The following is a 20,388-nucleotide window of genomic DNA, read 5'->3' on the forward strand; positions in this document are numbered from 1 at the left end:
GTATGGTTTCCAGCTCTATTTTATCATAGACTAGCTGTTGCAGCTAAAACATTAGCTGAAAGAGAAGCATGCTTTAACACACACACACCCATTCTCACACACACACACACACACACAAACTTACTGAATCTAATTCCTCCCAGGCTTCATTGCTTGGTGCAAAGAAAGTGAATGATCCTCGTCCTTCAATCTCTTTTCTCAGCTTTGATATGTCAGAATATCGCTGTGTGGAGGTAGCTCCGACAATACCAAGAGTCCCATATACATGATCAATAGGAGCAACTAAAATAAATTTGAGATAAGAAACATGTAAACTCTTCAGTTATCCAATATCTCACAATCATATCTACTTAGTTTCTTTTAGTTGGTCAGTAGTATTGCTTTTCTGAAACTGTTTAAATCAATGTTAAAACAATGTACTTGGACAAAAATTCCATTGTCAACATACTAAAAAACTATTAAAACACATCTGTTTTGGTTTTGGTCTGGGTTTTTTTGCTTAATGAAAAATTAGATCAAGTAAAGCCAAATATTGTCATGTTTTCTTTAGAAGAGTTGTTTTTTGACAACCCATCCTGAAATGGGAGGCTATCCATTGAGAACAAGGAGTAAATTCCATCAACAGTCACAAAAATTTCAGTGGAGTTGGTCTCATTTGGTCATGGTGGACCCATGCCAACCTCATGAAGTTCAACAAGGCCAAGTGCAAGGTCCTGCACCTGGGTTGGCACAACTCCAGGCACAAATAGAAGCAGGGGGCAGAATGGCTAGAGAGAATTCTGAGGAAAAAGACTTTTGGGTGGTAGTAGATGAGAAACTCAACATGAACCACCAGCGTGTACTCACAGCCAAGCGGGCCAACCACATCCTGGGCTACAGGAAACCGGAGACCTTGTAGTGGCCTTCCAGTACCTGAAGGGTACAGGAAAGCTAGAGAGGGGCTATACACCAAAGAGGGTAGTGATAGGACAAGGGGTAACGGTTTTAAACTGAAAGAGGGGAGGGAGATTTAGGTTAGACATCAGGAAGAAATTCTTCACCATGAGGGTAGTAAGATGCTGGAATAGGTTGTCCAGCGAGGTTGTGGAAGCCCCCTCCCTGGAGGTGTTTAAGGTCAGGTCAGATAAAGCTTGTGCAGCCTGGTCCAGTGTGAGGTGTCCCTGCTCATAGTAGGGAGGTTGGAACTTGATGATCTTTAAGGTCCCTTCCAACCTTAACCATTCTATGATTCCATGATTCTAATTATTCTTGTGAGTCTTCTTGCTCTTCTTCTAGTGTGTAATTGGTGGATATATTGATATATTGAATAAAAATGACCATTGTTTTACTGTTAAAACACTGCTACCTGAGAACCGGATTCATCTCTCCTAATTTTAGGCACCTAGAAGTGAGGCATCTGCATGTGAACTAGCTGGTTTTGGCTCTTTTAATGGTCATGCAGAGGAATGGGCAATTCTGAAATGTGACTGACCTCATGTTAATGTAAACATCTGAAGTCAGATTAATTAATCTAAACAAACTGAACTCCGCCTTAGATGTGCCTAACTCTATTATTGAGTGTAAAAAGATTACTTTGAATATAGGGATCTAAAGTTATGAAATATATTCCTTCTCAGATTACTCTTCCCTGCTGCAAATAATTTTATTTATGTGAACCAAGAATTCCTGCCTTGATCATCACTCCTTCTTAGTTTCTTTAAAGCCTGTAACACTATTTAGTAAATAAGATTCAAGTCTTCTCAGAAGAAGGAATAAACAGAATTGAGATACACCACACTTCACGTCCTAGGTTTCTGACCTCACTGATGTACTTTAGGTTATTCTAGGATGTGATAGGAAAAGGGATAAAAGTTCTTGTTTGACAGCTTTGGGACCTGAAAACACTATCACTCCTCTCCAACCCAGCAACTGGAAGGAGCTGGGAAATTCAGCCTCAACTGCATGATAAATTCAGTGCCAGCTGATTTTTAACTGAGTTGATTGCATGCAAATGAAGCTGTGTATTCTCAGGCAGTAAATCCTAAAAAGAGACAAAGATTTCTCAAGATGGCCACCTCTGAAAGTCTCCTGTGTAGTAATGTTTCTCATGTACTGAGTCATCCATATGAAAAGAAGCTTGTACCTGCAGGACATCCCCTCGTACCATCCATCTTCATATAGCCAGGACAGCACTCATATAGGACAGTTCTGTGGCATATAGACAAAAACACATTCAAATGACAAACAGGACAAGTGTTTACTAATTTTAGCTGAGTACAATTTTTTTATTATTTTTTTTTTATTTTAAGATTAATCTTTCATCGCTAAATACACACTTTCCAGATATTCATCCCTTTTTTAAATAATTCAGCCTTTTCTCTACAGACTACAGATTGGTTATAGTTTACTAAATGCAGGGCTTTTGAAATTACAGGATGACTACTTTTGTTAAATGTAAGTGCTAGGAATGAACACGGAAGGGGATGTGGAACACGTAAAATTGTTGCAGGTAATGTTACTAGAACAGCAGATGAAGAAAATAAATTTAACTCATCTTTTTTGAAAATATTAGATGGGACTGAAGAAAGAATTAAAAATAAAGAAAATGAGGACATTGAGAGAAACTGGTGGCAGCAGGATTGTAAAGGAAAAAGAAGAAAATTAATGAACTCAACAGAAATTAAAATGACAAAAACTATATGAGGACACCTATTGGATATTAAACTGGTACTCAGGAGAAGGTCCTATGGATTGTATGGTGATAGTGGAATGGCAGAGCACCAGTTTATCAAAGAAGACTTTGAAGAAGTTCAGGAATGAGGGAGTGAAGCAATAAAGCAAGTAATGGAGAAGGAAGTCACTAAAGACTGGATGGATAGAGACAAGGGAAAAAAAGCTTCCTGGTAACACTACACTCAATGCAGTGTGGATGAAAACCAGACTGCAACAAATCAAACACAGAGTTAGAAGTGTATGTCATGACAGCAAGCACAGGATTTAACAATACTGGGGACTGGGAACAGTCATGTAATGAACTTAACTGATTATTCTACACTGTAACACTCAACTTACTATTGATGGTCTTGTAAGATATAATGTCTTCTTAATGAATATTACAGAAAAAATAGATCTGCTTGAGAAACTCTCCTGTCTTACATGAATGTGAAAAATCACTAAAGATATCACAGAGTTGATTTTAGCTCCTCAGGAAAGGGAATGACAACAAATTATACAATCTTACCATGATCTAAAACATAAACTTCAAGACATTAGACTTAAGACAGTACTTTTCAAATTATAGTACACTGTGAATGGCAAGGAAAAATTGCCATCATGGTTTTACATAATAGATTTATTTTTATAGGTGTGGCTGATGTTGGCAGAGCTACAGTTAGAATTCCTTGAAGGTTTTTGCTGAGTATTTACGACTACATTCCAGTTTTTAATTTGTAAGCTCTCTGATGGCAGCTGAGTACACTTCTCTCATTTTTCATGAACTAAAGTTCACAAAACATGAGCCACAAACACATTAAAATGAACAGCTTATTCAAATGAAAAGCTGGACTTAAGACCTTCAATACAAAAAATACTGGAGGAACAATAGCATTACAAAGCAAGATATTAAAAGTGAGGATTATAATTGTATAGTTGACAGCAATCTGATAGACCTTGAGAAGATTAAAATTGTGGTTTTTTATATAAAAGTCTTTATTCTCTGTGCTATGAAAAATGTTTTATCTCAACTCATTTACACATACACACACAACATATTCACCTTCCTGCCATGCACATCTTTTCGACTGAGAAGCCATATAATGAAGTATTAGAATAGTTGTTTTTAATACATCTCTTTCTTTAAAACAATTCACTGAATGACTGTTTCTCAGGAATGCAAGAATAACATATAGCTTAGGTTACAGATTTTCTAACTAATAAGGTAATTAACTTCATCCTCTTCCTTCTTGTTGCAAACCTACCAGAACCTAGTTAAAAAAACAATCCAATTAAAGAATAGTGTAGTAGAATAGGAGTCAGAATGTTCTTCCAACTGTGTGAACTGCTTTGTCATGAGGAAATAATTTTTCCTTCCATAGAAAAGAAAATATGCCCCCTCACTCCATGAGCAACTATGAAAGATTGCAGTTTTAATCAGCTTTTTGGAAAAAGGAAAGAGGAATATGAGTATTAAGCACAGAATAAGACAATGCAAATATAGTCTTCTTACCACATCCAACAATGACCCAATTAATGAAAGGCAGAAAATTGGCCGAAGAACATGGTTAAGAAAGAAAATATTTCTTCAGCCAAGTATTACAAGATCAGTGCCTTTTTTACCATATAACTTGTTATTGTAGAGCCCAGACTTTTCTTCAGTCATCAAGGGTTACTGTACATTCCTACTTACAGTATTCATGTTCCCTTTCAGTTCACTGAAGTTATAAGTTCCATGTTATCAGCTGGGCTCAAAACGTAGTGAGAAAGATGGGAGAAAAGGAGTCTAGATGGAGGATCCACCAGAAGTTTAGAACCAGATAAAACTCAGTACAAGGTGCAGCTCCTCAGGTATTGACATGGCACCCAGGGGAAGTACCGTCTCACACAATAAGTCATTTTTATATGCATTTCCCCACTAGTTCAATATAAGATGGTGCTCAAGTGAAGAAAGTAGTTACTCATGTAACAAGGAATGCTGCATTTTTAAGGTTTTGGAGTTTTTTTGAGTTTGGGGTTGTTTGCTTGTTAATTTGGGGTTTTTTTAACATGGGGTTTTTGTTGTTTTTTTTTCTGTTATTTGTTTTTTTTTTTTCTTGATTTCTTTTATTATTTTTTTTTTATCATAAAGTTTTTCTGATCTCATCCAACTGGAGTATATTCCAAAGCAAAAAAAGAGGCAGAACTACATTGCCTTATGTCCTTGTTATTCTTGGCTAACAGAGCCAATTTTCAGTTTATTCAGATCAGCTCTGTGACTCATCTGTTTCTACTCCTTGCTAGCATGGAGAAAAAATACTGCATAGAAACAGTGGAAAGACTTCTGGTTCCATAGACTGATTTTAGCAAAACTGTAAGTTGCACCTCTTTTGGAAATTTACAGCAGTGGAGAGGAAGTGTAAATAATAAAAACATCCTTAAATTAACATTTCATAGATCATATATACAAGTTAGGAAGGACTTGTTAACATGGACACATTAACATAAGAAAAGCCATTGTCCTTGGGATTAGCATTCTTATTAAAGTAACCTTGTTAGTCATGTCTGCGTTTTGGTTTTGAGTACACAGAGTATGAATCTCCTATTAACAGCTAAGACTAAGTTATAACACATACTCTATTACAGCCACAGAAAAATAACAGGAGCTTTGAGACTTGACTTACTCTTATACATAGTGTACCTCCCTCTAGCCTTGCTCTGTGAGTGTTAAAAGAGTGAGAAGGTAGATGACAGTTTTGTGTAGACTCTCATGCCCAAATCCACTCAGCCACACCACTCAATGTCTTCCTCCAGTTGGCTGTAGCAGGCTTCTTGCTTAGGGCCTCACACAGGCTCTGTGAAATGTGTTACAGCTTATATCCCTCTAAATTTGAGTCAATTAAGAGAACAAAGTCACCACCTGACTTTAGTTTGATGAGTCCAAACTATCTATTGCTTCAAACAGTTTTTCCTGACACTGAATGTATCTATCACTGCGTAACTCATTTCCCTTGTGGAGCTCAGCAAAGTAATGAATTCCCTGTCAGATTTGTGCTAAGAGCAGACTTTCTGTCACGGGAAGACATGACATCTATCTAGGAATAAAACCACAGGAGTAGGTTGTTTTCCAAAATGGACTTTTAGAATATCCAAGCTTCAGTCTAAGTAATTTTCAGGCAATACCCTTCTTCCCAGTGTGTATGTAGTGGAATAAAATGCAGTGCCAAAAAGTCAGTGGTATGGCAGACTTTACTCAAAAGGTGAAGTGTTTTGGATGACTTGCAGCATGTCCACTGTAGAGAAAGGGAAGTCAGTATTAAAATGACACCTGGAGGAGAAGGAAAGATTCTGATAAAATATATAAACCTATGGGTCCTGAAAAAGTTGAACACAGAGTTGACGTAATTGACTACACAGTTTAGTTGGACTGGAAATTGATCATTATTACCATTATCATATACATACAAATCTACAATATGTATGAAAAGAATGTGTTCTTGCCTCCTGGATTTGCCTGTAAAACAAAGCCAAAATCAAAATGGGGGAGACTGGTCAGGATTCCAGACAGTCAATTGCTCTCCAAAGAAACTTCTGAGGATTAAGAGTAATCAGATTGCTGGTCCGGGTGGAATGATTATTATGATTTGTGCTATGCCCACTCTAATTTACTGTTGCTATTTTCTTCCACCTCCTTAAGGAAGTAAGCAATTAGTAATCAATAAAGTTTACAATAGTAGAAAGTTTTGGGTGACAGCTTGGCCCAAAGAAGTAAGGTGTTTTCCCCAGCTCTGGTAGGGTCATGTTATTATTCCTTGTGTCTAGACTGACTTCAGAGTTGAGACTTCAAAGCCATGGCAATGCTTGAAAGGCAAGACTGTGTGTTGGAATCAGTTTCAGTATATCGGAAGTATAACTCAGCTCCAATAATTTATGATATGCTGGCAGAGTACTGAAAACATTTCTCAGAAAGAAAATGGAAGAAAACTCCCTCTTGCTACATCTTCCCTCAGTCTTTTTCCTAAGGATCTTTTCCAACACTGTGTTATGACATGTAGTATCTTTCAGGAATCTCAACATTTGCAAAGCCTCCGAAACCCCAACAGGAGCAGTAGAAGCCACAATCCAAACCCATGTCAGATCCTTGCCCAGCTACTGTCTGGTTTACAAGTCTGACTTAAACAGTGCAAAAACTGTTACTGGAGGCATTTTTCTCATGTAAATGACCATTTGGAAGTCTTAATCAGTTTTACTTTTTTACTAAGAGGGCAATCAAACACTCCAACAGGCTTTCCAGAGAGGTGGTCAATGCCCCAACCCTGCTAGTGTTGAGAGGCTTTTGGGCAATGGCTTTAATAATGTTTTAACTTTTGGTCAGCCCTAAAGTGATTGGGCAATTGAACTAGATGATCATTGTAGGTGCCTTCTGACTGAAATAGTCCCTTCTATTCTATATTAGTAAGTATAGGGATCACGCTCAGGAAAAAAAAAAAAAAGTAAATAAATATATATAAACAAAAGCTACACGTGGCTTTGGAGGAAAGAAAAGGCAAAAGTATACTTTTTTTGCTATTCAAATTCTGTTAAAAATTGCTTAGGCATTTGGAAGAGTTTTATGGGAAGAGTTCACTGAGAGACTCCTAATATCCTAAGACAGCATTGCAATTGAAGCCTGGAATCCCTATTTACTCAAGCCTTTCTGCCAGTGTCACCCCAGACCTATTTGGACCTGTAAGAGAATAACAGGAAAATAAAAACAATAATTTCCTGTAACAAATGCCAAGAAACGTATCCAAGTAATTGCATAATAGCAAGGGAAAATGCAGTACATTGGAAGAACATTAGTTTATTTTATTGGGTAAACATAGTCAGTCTCTGTTAAGTTACTCAATACTAAGTGAGACAAGTGGAGCAGACCAGGTGACACTCTAAAACTCCTCTACAGCTCATGAAGTACTAGTGACTCTGACACTATTGGCATTTTGACACAGAGAAGGCAGTAAGTTGAAAAGAAGTGACAATTGAAATACACACATAGATTCCAAAAGTATGCCAAACTCACCCAGGCTTAGTCTGTATCCACAGCCATATTATTATTATTTTTTTTCTTTCTTTGTGGAGAATTGTAGTTGGAGCACACAACTCTGCTGGATAGTGCTGAATTCTTTTCACAACTAAGAGGTTCCCTTTTTTTTTGCATAGGTTGCTTAACCTCATATTTCTTTGTGTTTAAAACAGAGTTATGACTACTTAACTCTGAGAAGTATTGCTGAAAATCATACTTTCGAGCCCCCTGAACGTAATAGGACACACATACTATGCTGTCATTTTTCAGATTTTCCACTCCTTTTGTGATTATTTTTAGCAACTGTTATATTGGATCAGTTATCAAGGTGGCTTTAGAAGCAGCTAAAGAAAAGCTGTAACCATGTAAATTCTTTCTGTGCTTGCATTTGAAACAGTTAATTTGCCACTAAGAGAAGGAATTTTTTCTAATAACATACATTGTATCTCAGTAAACGAGGAATAATTTTGAAATAGGATACTTACGCCTTCTTTCCACAGATGGCTCCCTGATACCAGTTTCTGCAGGTGCTGAAGTATTTTTTTTTTGTTCCCATAACTTGTTGCAGGGCGCAGACATTTGGTCTATGGGTAAAAGTGAGAAACATTTTAAACAGAAGTTTCCATGCATCTTTGGAAAAGTCTTCTACAAACTAACAGCAAACATGGTTTCTGCTGAACATGAAATTAACATCTGGCTTCAGTTCCTAGGGCAGGTGTGTTTTTAAGTAAACACAGTGCAAGCTCGTGGGACTGCCCAGCTGGGCTCCTTGCCCCTCCTAGCAGGGGCAGAAGGTTCCCCTCCCTTCATTCTTGCCCCTCTGCCTCTGATGGGCAGCAGTCACCAGCTGTGCCTAGTTCAAGTCTCAATATGCTTTATGTTTTTTTCCCTTCCTCCTGCCAAGTGATTAAATTACCAGTCAGTAGGGACTGAGCTGTGAATACCATCAGGGTCTTTGCATTAAAGTTTTTGTCTTGTACACATCTGTGCAGCTGAAGGTCATGGAGAGATGGAGAAGAAAAGTGCCTTGTTCTTCATGTAGAAGGAAGCCCTGTCTTCTGTAAATCAATTGGCTATTTTGATTACCAACCGTTGAGAGTACTGCAGGCACCTAAGTAAACATTCTGGGAATTTCTGGAGAGCAAAGGGTAAGCTGGCATGTAAATAAAAGGACTCACAGATTTTAAATGAGGAATAGTTTTTCCTTAGCCATAGTAGTGTACAGAAGAGGAATTTCTGAAGGGCAAATTCCAGGGAGCAAAAGCATTTTGTCTCTGATTTTTGCACTTCTACAATTAAAAAAAATAATGCATTCAAAAGTTAGAACACATATTTTGTAAAAGTGGGAAGCCAGTGAACTTTTTTTATTTAAAAATTTGAAGTATGTGTTGTGTATGTGTGTGTCTGTGTGTAGCAGGCAGAGGAAATTCAACAAAAGAAGACAGGATAGTAAACAATTCTTATTTTCAGAACATTTTTTACTTAAGAAGACTGAAGAAAAATACATTTAGACACATACATCTCCATAGCACCAGCTGTTCAAATTATTTTTATGTCTCCAAGCAGACTAACTTGTATGCATTGTCTTTTGAGTATGCTGCTTAGCAGTTTGCTGCATTGCTCTAGTGAGAACAGAACTTTTACAAAGGGCTCCCAGTGTATATTCTCATGTTAGAAAGGATTTAAATAGAATTCATGGTTTTCATTAAGATGGAATAAAGAGAGCAAATACTGTGGACTAAGTGCCAGTTCTATTAAAACCTTTGAAAACATATATTAAACATTTCTGAGGTCCAGTTACATTAATTGTGAACTGTAATTAACTTCAGTGATTCTAAAACACATGTATTTTACTCACTGAGAAATGGTGATTTTAGATTTATCCACATTTTATGCAGCTTAACAGTATTCTGTCTCCTATTGAAATTCCCCTTGTTATTTAGGATCAATTGTTTTAAAATTACTTGAGAAAGGTCTTTGTGAATAATAGTAAGAATTCACAGACAAAAATCATATTTAATATAATGTGAGAAGAAAGGGGAGAATAAAAATTAACGAGCACCTTTTTAAAATAGAAACAAAATCCAGTTACTTACCCTTGTTCACGTGCTCTTATTCGACTATGAGTTAAAATCTTGTCATAGTGAGCAGAAGCAGCTGCTTGTTCAAAAGCAGACAACAAAAAAGTGGAAAAGGTGAATAAGAAAAAGATCTTCATCTTTAGTCCTCTGTTGCTTCTGGCAAGTCTAGAAGAGAGAACTGGCAAAGGGTCTGGAGAGCTGACAATTTATATACATGCTAGAAGGTGGTGGGAGGGAACCACCAGATCAACCTGAAACTTCGTACCACCCTCCTTAGAACAGCAGCTTTCACTCCCAGCTTCAGTAACCATACATTAACCACATAAATATATTTTTTTTAATCCCCAACTGACTATGTTCTTCCTTATTACAGAAGGCTTAGCATTTTACTCTGCTGACACAGCAGCAGAGAAAGTTTGAGAAGTTTAGACTTTGACTGGTGATTTGGTATTTATAGCACTGAAGCATCCAGAGGTCGTGATCATGGCGTGTGGTTTTGTTCAAACTCAAAGGAAGATGTTGTCTACTCCCAGATGAATTGCACAGCTTTCCTTTGTTTTCCATGTCCTCACTAGTTATCAGCTATGAGCTGTTTAACTAGTGAAGTTGATGAAAGTTCAAAACAACACAATTGTCAATAACTTGAAACAGCATTTTTGTCTTGAGGAAAAAAGCTGAATTAACACACATTCTGATTATGAAGTAGTTGCACAATCAAATGCAGTATTAGCTTAAACATTAATTTTGTATCCAATAATAACACTTGCCATTACATAAAGTTTTTATTTGGAGCATTATGTAATTGTATAAAAATCACTGAGTGGCTGAAAAATTTAATATATACCTTTTTTATACTTATTACTCAGTCCTTGGGATCCTCTTGTGAAGTAAATGGAAAATGTAATTCCATAATGTAAATGAAGTAACTGAGGCAGAAGGATGAAGTGACAGGTTCATGCCTCCAATGAAGTGGCAGTCTTAAGGTTCCAGAGACAACAGTTCAATTTTCATGTCAAGGAAACAATTCTGCCATTTATATAGAAGTGTTTGCATGTGAATACAATTTCAAAGTATAGTCCATAGGTGAGACTTTTTTCCTGCTGCAGCCTGTATGCATCCTACCATCAAAGGCCTCCAGATCAGCATCTCTAGAATCTCTGAGCATGAATTAGTAACTTCATGCCTGAAACCATTACCATCAGATCAGTTGATGGAGGTGGGGGTTCAGCTGTGTAATATAATATTACAAGTTTCAAGGGAATGTCTCAGTCTCTATTCCTCTTAGAACTTATTGTCTCTTTCTGGTCTTTGCAGCACAAAATACTATGAGAATTATCACCTCTTAGTTGTCTAACATTTCAGGATGCTAATTGGCCTCACTTGGTTACCCTTTGCAGTTCTCATTCTACTAATGAAAAAATTAGGAGGCAGTATGTCAAACCAACTTGACAAACCTCAGAAAGGCCCAGAACTGTTCCAGTAACCTGTCTTCTCAGGAGTGCCTCCCTCCTGATTCTCTCAACTCTCAGCATCTCTTATGTACTCTTCCACACTTGCCGTGCAGCATCAGAAAATGAGCATAAACTAATCCAGCTGCATGCACTGAACCTCAGGTATTTACAGAGCTATCTGCCACAGTTAAAGAACGAGCAATCTGAACAGGGCAAGTATTTTTATTTCCAGATTTTTCCAGCTTTCTGATCATTGGCCCAGTCTAAAATTGCAAAGAATCCCATTTGTTAAAGTAAGTGAGTGCCCAAATAGAATAGGCTATAATTCTTAAACTGGAAGTTCTTATTAATAATAACTTACTCTTCTCTGTTTCTGCTTGTCCTTGATTCTGATAGGTGCTGGACATTTTTGGAACAAATAGGCATTCTAAGACCATCCAGCTTCCTGCTTCCATATATAACATCATAAAACTTCCCTTTCCACTTCAGAGGTATAGAAGAAAAGGTCTGAAAGACTGTTATATGTCAAGTTTAGTATCAGACATGGTAGCAGAGATTATAGGGCTGCACAGAAAATGCCGATGAAGTAATATGCAAATACGAAGTTACATTAATTAACCAAATTAAGGATAATCAACATTAAGCCAGGGTCTGTTTTGCCTGTGATATAATGGCTTGCTGAAGAGCACACCAGAATAATAATTTTCTAATTTCCCAATTGAAGTACTGTTCTGGTTAACAAACACTTTATTAACTTATTATTACTGCTACTTTATTTATTTTGATTTGTTCTTTAATTAGCAAGGTGATTGCCTCACCACGTAGCCCCCTTAGATTTTTTTTCTTCCTTTGGCTAAATATTTTGTGCAATATTATGCTTCCTAAGGGATGTGATGTTGAAATTCTAATTATAATTTTTGAAAATCTAATAATGGAATGCATTAAAACACCTCATGGATATGAATTATTATTGTAGTAATCCATAGCAGAAGAAGCATATCCAACGAAATACCTGGAACAAGTATAGAACAAGTGCTGATTTTCATCTTACACAAAATGTAGATAGTGTCAAGAAGAAAACTCTAAGGTATCTCTTATTCTGCATTACTTCTTGTATTTCTCTAGAGACCTCTAGTGGAGAGAACTCTGTACCAAAGCTGCATTAAGTGTTTACACAACCTATTATATGAAAAGCAATTTGTTTTACTATTACTAAAAATTATTAGTTTCACTACACGATGCAAGAATCCATGCATTAAAATAGTTAAGGGATTTCAGTAAGTGCCTTTGCATCAGATTGAAGTTACTATTGATCAGTCACTTGTGGTTAATTCTGCAGAGGATGTACAGAAGTTGAGCAAGTAAGAATGGAAAGAAATTAAAGGCTATTCAAATATCCTCTTCCCATTGAAATCTGAAGATGTTTCAGACCATTTAGAAAGTGTGTCATGTGTTATACATATTCTGCTTATTTATTTTATAACTATGTTATGTGTTTAACTTTTGTTTTGTGAGTGTGTGTGTGCTCAGAGGAAAGAGAAAAGGGGAAAAACTTTTAAGATTAAAATAGAGGCTCCCTCTACCATGCAGTTGTTGCTTGAATCCTAAGCTTTCCTTGGAAACCTTGATTCAGTAAGTTTAGATTTTAGACATAAACTTCACTTAGATCAGCAAATTGCATCTGGAGTAACCTTCACTGTCTCTTTTTAAAAACTATTTTGTTTCTAGGAATGCCATTCCTGTGTACTAGGAAAACCCAAGCAACCCATTGTCCTTTTGGACAAACTAAGAGGTTGACTGTAAAAATGAATATAAGGAATTTAATGTTGGTAAGTGCAAGGTGACACACCTTGAAAGTAAAGGGTTTAGTTGTAAAAGACTTCTGTGTCCATCACAGCTGAGGTACGGGGCTCACCTGTGTATGTGCCTTCCTGGAGTGTTGTGAGGGAGCTGCAGACAGGGAAAAAGTATTGAACACCTGGTGGTTTTCTGCAGTACGACTTAGGAAAGCTTGGTTTCACTGAATGTAAGATCCAAAATGTTAAGTGTGTTTCCGAGGGGGTGAATTATCCCCAAAACATTCACTGTAGGATTTTTGACGTAACTATCTGGCAAAGGTTTGATACTCTCAGCTCTCTTTCCATACCTGTTTTACAAAAGATGAATCCATACGCAACTACCACCAAAAAAGAGAAATGGAAAGAAACTGGAAAAGACTTTATGATGATAGGTCCAATGGAGTGGATGATCATGAGTGCATGGGCTTACAGTCATAGTCAGTCTTGTTGTGAAATTAAAATAAAATAGTCGAAGAAGGCCTCTAATATTTTCCTGCACTATTATGAGTATTTTCTATCACATGAAGGTTTTACCTTAAGGTATCCTAACTCACTACTGAAACATGATCAACTGACAATATTCATGTCAGCACTTTACGAACTAGGGTTCATATCACCTGAATTTAGCCATCTCAAAGTCAAAGCTAGTCAGCTCAGCTCCCCTTGTATCCCAGATGGAGAGAGATCAATTCAGATTTTAGGTGTGGAATTGTGGATCCTGTGTTCTGTAAGTGTCTCTCTAACAGCAGAGCAGTCTCAATGAGACTCCTAATGTTTAGACAGCCTAGTGTCATGTAAGAATAATCCCTCCCTTTGCATCTTTTCCTGGGTGGTTTGTTTGTCAGAGAATACACACTTAGAAATATACCATGTTGAATAAGATTGCTTTACAGCGCCATATGTTTTCCGAGATCAGTTGGGCTATTACCTTTGTTCTCTGCTATTTCTCAACCTAATTACTATCCCCACAGGGCGTCTTGCTGATGTGCTGCCTCATTTCTCAGTTTTGTTAAGGTCTTTGTATTAAACATATCTGCACCAGACCTACAGGAACGAATTAATTTTCCTCCTACTATTTGGTTTATTTATTAAATGCTTTTATACTCTTCTCTGAAATCTCACTAGGGTTCTCACTGCCAAGATACACAATTTGAATCTTCTGATGTTTTCCCATTATCCAATTCTTCTAATCATTATGTTGCTCTTCTCTGAACTTTGCCTCCCTTGTAAAAAATCTCTCATCCATCATGATACACAAAAATGAAAACAGTCTTGACATGATGCTGGTGCTAATTCTGGACTCATTTCTCTCTGGCCACTTACTGCAGGACACAGACGAAGAACTCTGCTCCTAAATATAAATTATATTTGTTTTTAAAATTAAATTTAATTTCATACACCTCTGCAAAAGTTTTTTTCTCCTTATATTTCCACAATTTTTAACTAACTATGCTTATTTTCTAAATTATGCTGCATTCACAAGCTTAATCAACATATTATATAAGGTGTTTAGCAAACTAATTTTGTATTATTCATCTCATTGAAATCCCCCAACAATTGCATGACATAGCATGTCATGCTATGGGTATTAAGTCATCATATGAGTATTAAGTCCCAGAAAGCATTGCTAGGTGGGAAAACACAAAGACAGCTCTAAGCCATCTGAGTTTTGGAGAGAAGGGAAAGGGAAAGAGAAAGGAAGACTCAGAACTGAAGATACCAACCAAAACTTTGGCTCCTGCAGTATGTAAGGAAACACCCATCCTTGGAGACCCTTAAAAACAGTAAGTGTATAATTTTTAAGCAAATCAACAGAAGTTGTAAAATCAGTCTGATGCCTTAGAAAGTGTTATTTTATATTCATATTCTGATAGAAGAAGAGATATTGCTAAATTTTAAAATATCATTATTCATACTACAGTTTTTGCATAATAAAAACAAAACAAAAAAAAGGATTTTTAAATAAAAAGTCCTCCTTATCGATACAAGCTAGGGGATCATGAGAGAGAGAGCAGCTGTGCAGAAAGGGACTTGGGGGTATTAGTGGACAAAAAGTTAGACATGAGCAAACTCTGTGCACTTGCAGCCCAGAAAGCCAACTGCATCCTGGGCTGCATCAGAAGTGTGGCCAGCAGGGCCAGGGAGGTGATTGTGCCCCTCTGCTCTCGTAAGACTCCATCTGGATTAAAGTGTCCATTTCTGGAGTCCTCAGCACAAGAGAAACATAGACCTGTTGCAACTAGTCCAGAGAAGGGCCACAAAAATGATCAGAGGGCTGGAGCACCTCTCTTATGAGGAGAGGCTGAGGGAGTTGGGGTTGTTCAGCATGGAAAGGAAAAGGCTCCAGGGAGACCTTATAACGGCCTTCCAGTACCTGTAGGGGCTACAGGAGGGCTCACAAGGAAGTGTTTACAAGGGTATGTAGTGATAGGATGAGAAGCAATCAAGAAATCACCTTTAAAGTTATTTTAGAAACCTAGGGAAGGATTATTTCTAGTAAATTCTTCACAGAATTTTTGTAGTACACCAGAGCTGCCTGATGTATTTGGGGAAAACACAAAAGTAACACTAGAGATCCAAACATATAAATTGCTATTTGCTGGGAAAGATAGATGCATATGGCAATCTTTTATTAAAAAATACTGTTCGGAATAAGTAGTTCCTCAATCCCAATCTACATATTCATCTCAGTTGCGCTGAAAAATAAAATAAGCATTTGGCAAACTCTTCAGAAAATAGGAATGTTAATTCCTCATCCGACAGCAGGTGATGCTGTTGCCATAGGCAAACTGTTCTCCCCTAGAGAACGAGCACAATACCTAAGAGAGCAGCCTAATATAAAATCCACAGTATTACCGTTGTGCTTACACAGCTCACGGGAGGCGCCAGCGCACCGCCGAGGTAAGAGCTGAGTGAATAGGAGTTAATAAGCGATTCAGGCAGCAGTGGAATCTAACACATGGTCCCAAGAAAGCAGCAGGAGCTTGGATCACAGGTGCTTGTGCTCTCTGCCATTAATATTTCAAGGTTGTTGCCCTGATACTATAGAGTATGATTGTGAACTACACTGGGTGCCCTCAGTTTCTATTATTTACTGCTTAGCAGAAAAAACCCAGACAAACAGCTAAAAATGCTTTGAATCCTCCAGTACCATCCAGCTTTGGTTAGGTAACAGGCTTCCTTGCAATTTTTTTTTGGTTGAGGTTGAAATGACAGCAATTTATCAGTAATAGGTATTATAAATGGCCCATTTAAATGCTTGCTTAATCTGCTGGAAAGCTTTTGCAGATTGCAAAGGTAATTTGATCCACTCTAGTGCAGGTAAAAGTTACCATACATTACAAAAATGTTAGCTGCCTAATCCAATTTTATTTTTATAGTGGTTACTGTCACCTTAAGGTAAAATTCTAAGCTTCTTTTTGCTTACAGACTGTACAAACCTGACTGTCATGAGTCCTTCTTGTTACAACCTGGCTTTGTGACCTAGAAAATGCATAATCTAAGGCATTAATTAAAACCATAATAATCAGGCATGGGGGGAGGGAATAGAGTGTGGTCACTGAGAAAGTTTTACATAAGAAATCCAGAGAAGAATGGGAGTAATCAGCATTCAAGCTGAAATAGATATTCCAAGTTAGGCCTTTGATCACAAATATCAGGAATTTCTCAGTATGTGTTCAGGCTGCCATATTGTAAGTGTAGAGTAAAAAAATTAAACAAGCCAGTATGGGTTCTGAATCACAGTTTCTTCTTATAATCATTTATTCGATTTATTTATAGGTAGTTTGGCTGAGCCTTGGAGAAACCTAGGATGTGTCAGCTTTTCTAGGAAACAAACTACCTCTTCCAGGAATTGAAATATTTAAGTTTTAAAAATTATGGGTTCACCTAATAACACCAATATAGCCTCCTGCTAATAAGAACTTGGTGCAGAGGCATTGTCTCATACCAGTGAAGTGTGACCAGCAGGTTGGGGAAGGTGATTTTCCCTTCTGCATCACTCTCGTGAGACCTTACCTGAAGTACTGTGTCCAGTTCTGGATCCCCCAACACAAGAAGGACATAGGGCTCTTGGAATGAGTCCAGAGAAGGACCACAGATATGATCAAAGGGCTGGAGCACCTCTCCTACTAAGACAGGCAGAGACAGTTGGGGTTGTTCAGCCTGGAGAATAGGAGGCTCTGGGGAGACCTTATAGGGGTCTTCCAGTATTTGAAGGGGGCCTACAAGAAGGAGGGACTTTTACAAGGGTGTGTAGTGATAGAACAAGGGGCGATGGTTTTATACTGAAAGAGTGTATGTTTAGATTAGATATTAGGAAGAAATTATTTAGTGGTGAGACACTGGCACAGATTGCCTAGGGAAGCTGTTGATGCCCCATCCCTGGAAGTGTTCCAGGTAACGTTGGATGGGGTTTTGAGTAAACTGGTCAAGGGGGAGGCGTCCCTGGCCAAAGCAGAGGGTTGGAACTATACTATCTTTAAGGTCCCTTCCAACCCAAATTATTCTGTGATTCACTGGGTTTACATTTGTGCACAAAACAAAACACAATGAAAAAGATATAAAAAATCTATTTCCAGTCTCTCTCTCTGGCCAAACTGTAATTCTCCTATACCATGTAAAAAGATGGGTCAAAACATAAATGCTTGTTTGAAAAAAATCATGAGACTCTTCACCATTAATATCTCAAAATATACAAGTTGTCTCCTGAAGAGCTAAGATTGTATGAATATACAAGTAATGTCACCTTTCTAAAGCAGAACATATAACCAGCTTGAAGGAAACCAAACTTTTCCCTTAAACTTGATTCCATACAGATTCAGTAAAACGCATTTACAGAGAAGAGTGTTATTCTAGTAAATGAATGTAAGTTTCAGCTTTTGATTTCAACTCAGCAAGTCATACAAGTACATTTATTGGATTTTAGACTTTTCAAAGCATACAAAGTCAGGCTGATCTCTACTGTATGTGCCCAGAAGCAGTTCAACATCATAATTTGCATCTAAGTTTTATTTTTGGCCCTTTCTAGAACATGTGACTTTTCATAGGAGTTGACATCTACTGTAGCTTTTATTATTGAACTGCAACTCAGATCACTTTAAAGTTCTAAGGCAAAATTACACAAACAAACCCATGCAGAATATAACCTATCTTGAAAAAGCAGTAGATTTACTGTTGAAATGTTAGAGGAAACTGATTTTCTGCTTGACGTGCAGAATGGATTGAGGAAAAGGTTAAGTATATCAGTATTGTATTATGGAGGGAAAATGAAATCTTTATGTATAATGTCAGGCACACAATTATTATTTCAGTGGTTCAGTGGGTTACCATAGCAATACAACTCAGTGGCTTTTGAAATACTTTATTTAGCCTAATCATTGAAGGGAGGGGGTATTGTATTCAGAAACAAGCTTAATCAAACTGTCAGAATTGGCTTTTTTCCCCTCCAATGTGGTGAACAGCCCATAGCTTCACATAACATGCTTATTGCTTACTTACAGATCCATCTTTCAAAATTATCTTTGTGTGAGCTACTTAAATGCATGAATATATTATGAAGGACCAAAAGTAAATCCCTCAAGTGGTCACTTTTTGTGTTGTAAGGCCCTTATTGGTGGCTTTGTGTGATTCCCACCTATTTTGTGGTTCTTGTAGAGCACTAAAAGTCACAGTTACGTGACACAGCTCATTGCTGGGGTTTGGCATTGATGCTGATTTCCAACAGCATCCGACAGTGAGGAGCAGGTGCAACAGGTAAAGTCAGAGCCTGCATGATGCAGCTTGAAGTGGCATAGCTTGTTTTTTTGGGAGCCAGTGTTCATTACAACCAAGCATTTCAGTCTCAGATAACCCCTTGCTGAAGAAAAGCTGAATTAGTAGGAATTGAACTGTATTTCTTTACTTTTAGGAGTAAAAGCCGTGGAACAAAACAAGCACCTAGAACCATAGAAGATAAAATGTGTGGTGAATTACTGGATTATTATGCTGATGAACACAACTGCTGTCTGATTTTTCTGCCTCTGAAAAAGGAAGTTTTGTTATTTCTCATATCACAAAAAATGATAAAGTGTAAGATCAAACAAACCCTGTACTATATATCTTTGGATGTCAGCAATATCTTCTGTGGAGACAGATATTGCCAAAGGATGCATTTTTTGTGTGAGGGATTGCTTTTCCTTTTCAATCATGCATAAAAGTTTATAACAGACTGTTTTATTGTGTACTCATTTTACTGTACAGAAATATAATGCTAACAAATATCCTACAGATGGCACAAATCTGATCATTAAATACATTTTAACTCCACTGAACATGGTGAATTTTAATAAAATGATGGCTAATAAACCATTAGACACATGGCAACTATTTATTTTGATAACTAGACTGTGACTTTCTTTCTTCAGTGCTGCTGAGTACTGTGGAGTATTGATAACAGAAAATGTGTGTTTTCTGTGACAGACTGAGGCTACTCAAAGAAATAATCTGTCCCTACAGTTCACATATAATTCAAGACTTTTGACTGATAAGTGTTAATGATATGCAAAGGATTAGCTTCTTAGATATTAACAATACAAACAGAAATAAGTTTATGAATATAGCTATACCTGAAAAGGAAACAAATGAGCATATTCTACTGACTTTCAATGGACACCAGTTCATAAATCAATGAGAGACAAGCTTTCTAAAGATTATTTAGCAGCTTAGAAGATGCATTCTCAACATGTGGGAATAATGCCACCTACAATTCCATGCAACTTTAAATTCTTTCCTAATCATAATGACTAATTAATGTAATAACACAGTGATTTCAATAACTCAACATGTCTCTGTCTAGAAGGTGTCTTGCAGGCCTGTCTCAGGGCTGTGCTGTTGATTATCTGGGGAGTGTTTTTCTCTTAACTGGAATCTGGTTTTGTCCAACTCACTGTTTCACTGTTATCTAGGCCCTGTTTTTATTCTGTGTGTCCCTTATGTTCTCTTTCTTTTTTAAAAAATGTGGTTTTTCCCCAATTTTGCTTATTTTCATTAATAACTGACATCAGTCCCTGTCCAGTATTTTTCAGTTGATAATAATTCACTGGCTTGGGGAATTACAGACAATGTCTGAGAGTCTTTTTGTGTTTTTTTTTAACTGACTGATCTTCTGCATTTCATTCATTTACTCAGCTAGCAATCTAAGATCATAGCTGCTTTATATGCACAGACAATGAAGGAAAATGGTTATTCACTGATTAATAATAATAGAGAGAGCAATTTCATAGCTTTGATTGCAATGATAAATGTTT

General features: G+C 37.2%; 1 protein-coding gene across 13 annotated transcripts in view; it reads right to left on the reverse strand.

The window, feature by feature from the left end:
- Window positions 1-10,198, reverse strand: part of POSTN (periostin) — a 35,221-nt gene extending 25,023 nt beyond the window's left edge. For 4 of the 13 annotated variants that reach the window (XM_051638899.1, XM_051638893.1, XM_051638869.1 and 1 more), the window contains exons 1-4: window positions 9,829-10,196; window positions 8,218-8,316; window positions 2,123-2,187; window positions 125-282 (exon numbers count right to left, since the gene is read on the reverse strand). In XM_051638899.1, the coding sequence (XP_051494859.1) occupies window positions 125-282; window positions 2,123-2,187; window positions 8,218-8,316; window positions 9,829-9,950 (444 nt within the window). In that variant the 5' untranslated portion in view covers window positions 9,951-10,196. Of the gene's footprint in view, window positions 1-124; window positions 283-2,122; window positions 2,188-8,217; window positions 8,317-9,828 lie in introns of all 13 variants that reach the window. The other 9 variants (XM_051638914.1, XM_051638907.1, XM_051638849.1 and 6 more) reach the window with 4 other exon arrangements.
- Between the last annotated feature and the right edge of the window lie 10,190 nt (window positions 10,199-20,388).

This window comes from Apus apus, chromosome 1, assembly GCF_020740795.1.
Source record: "Apus apus isolate bApuApu2 chromosome 1, bApuApu2.pri.cur, whole genome shotgun sequence".
NCBI classification, from domain to species: Eukaryota; Metazoa; Chordata; class Aves; order Apodiformes; family Apodidae; genus Apus; species Apus apus.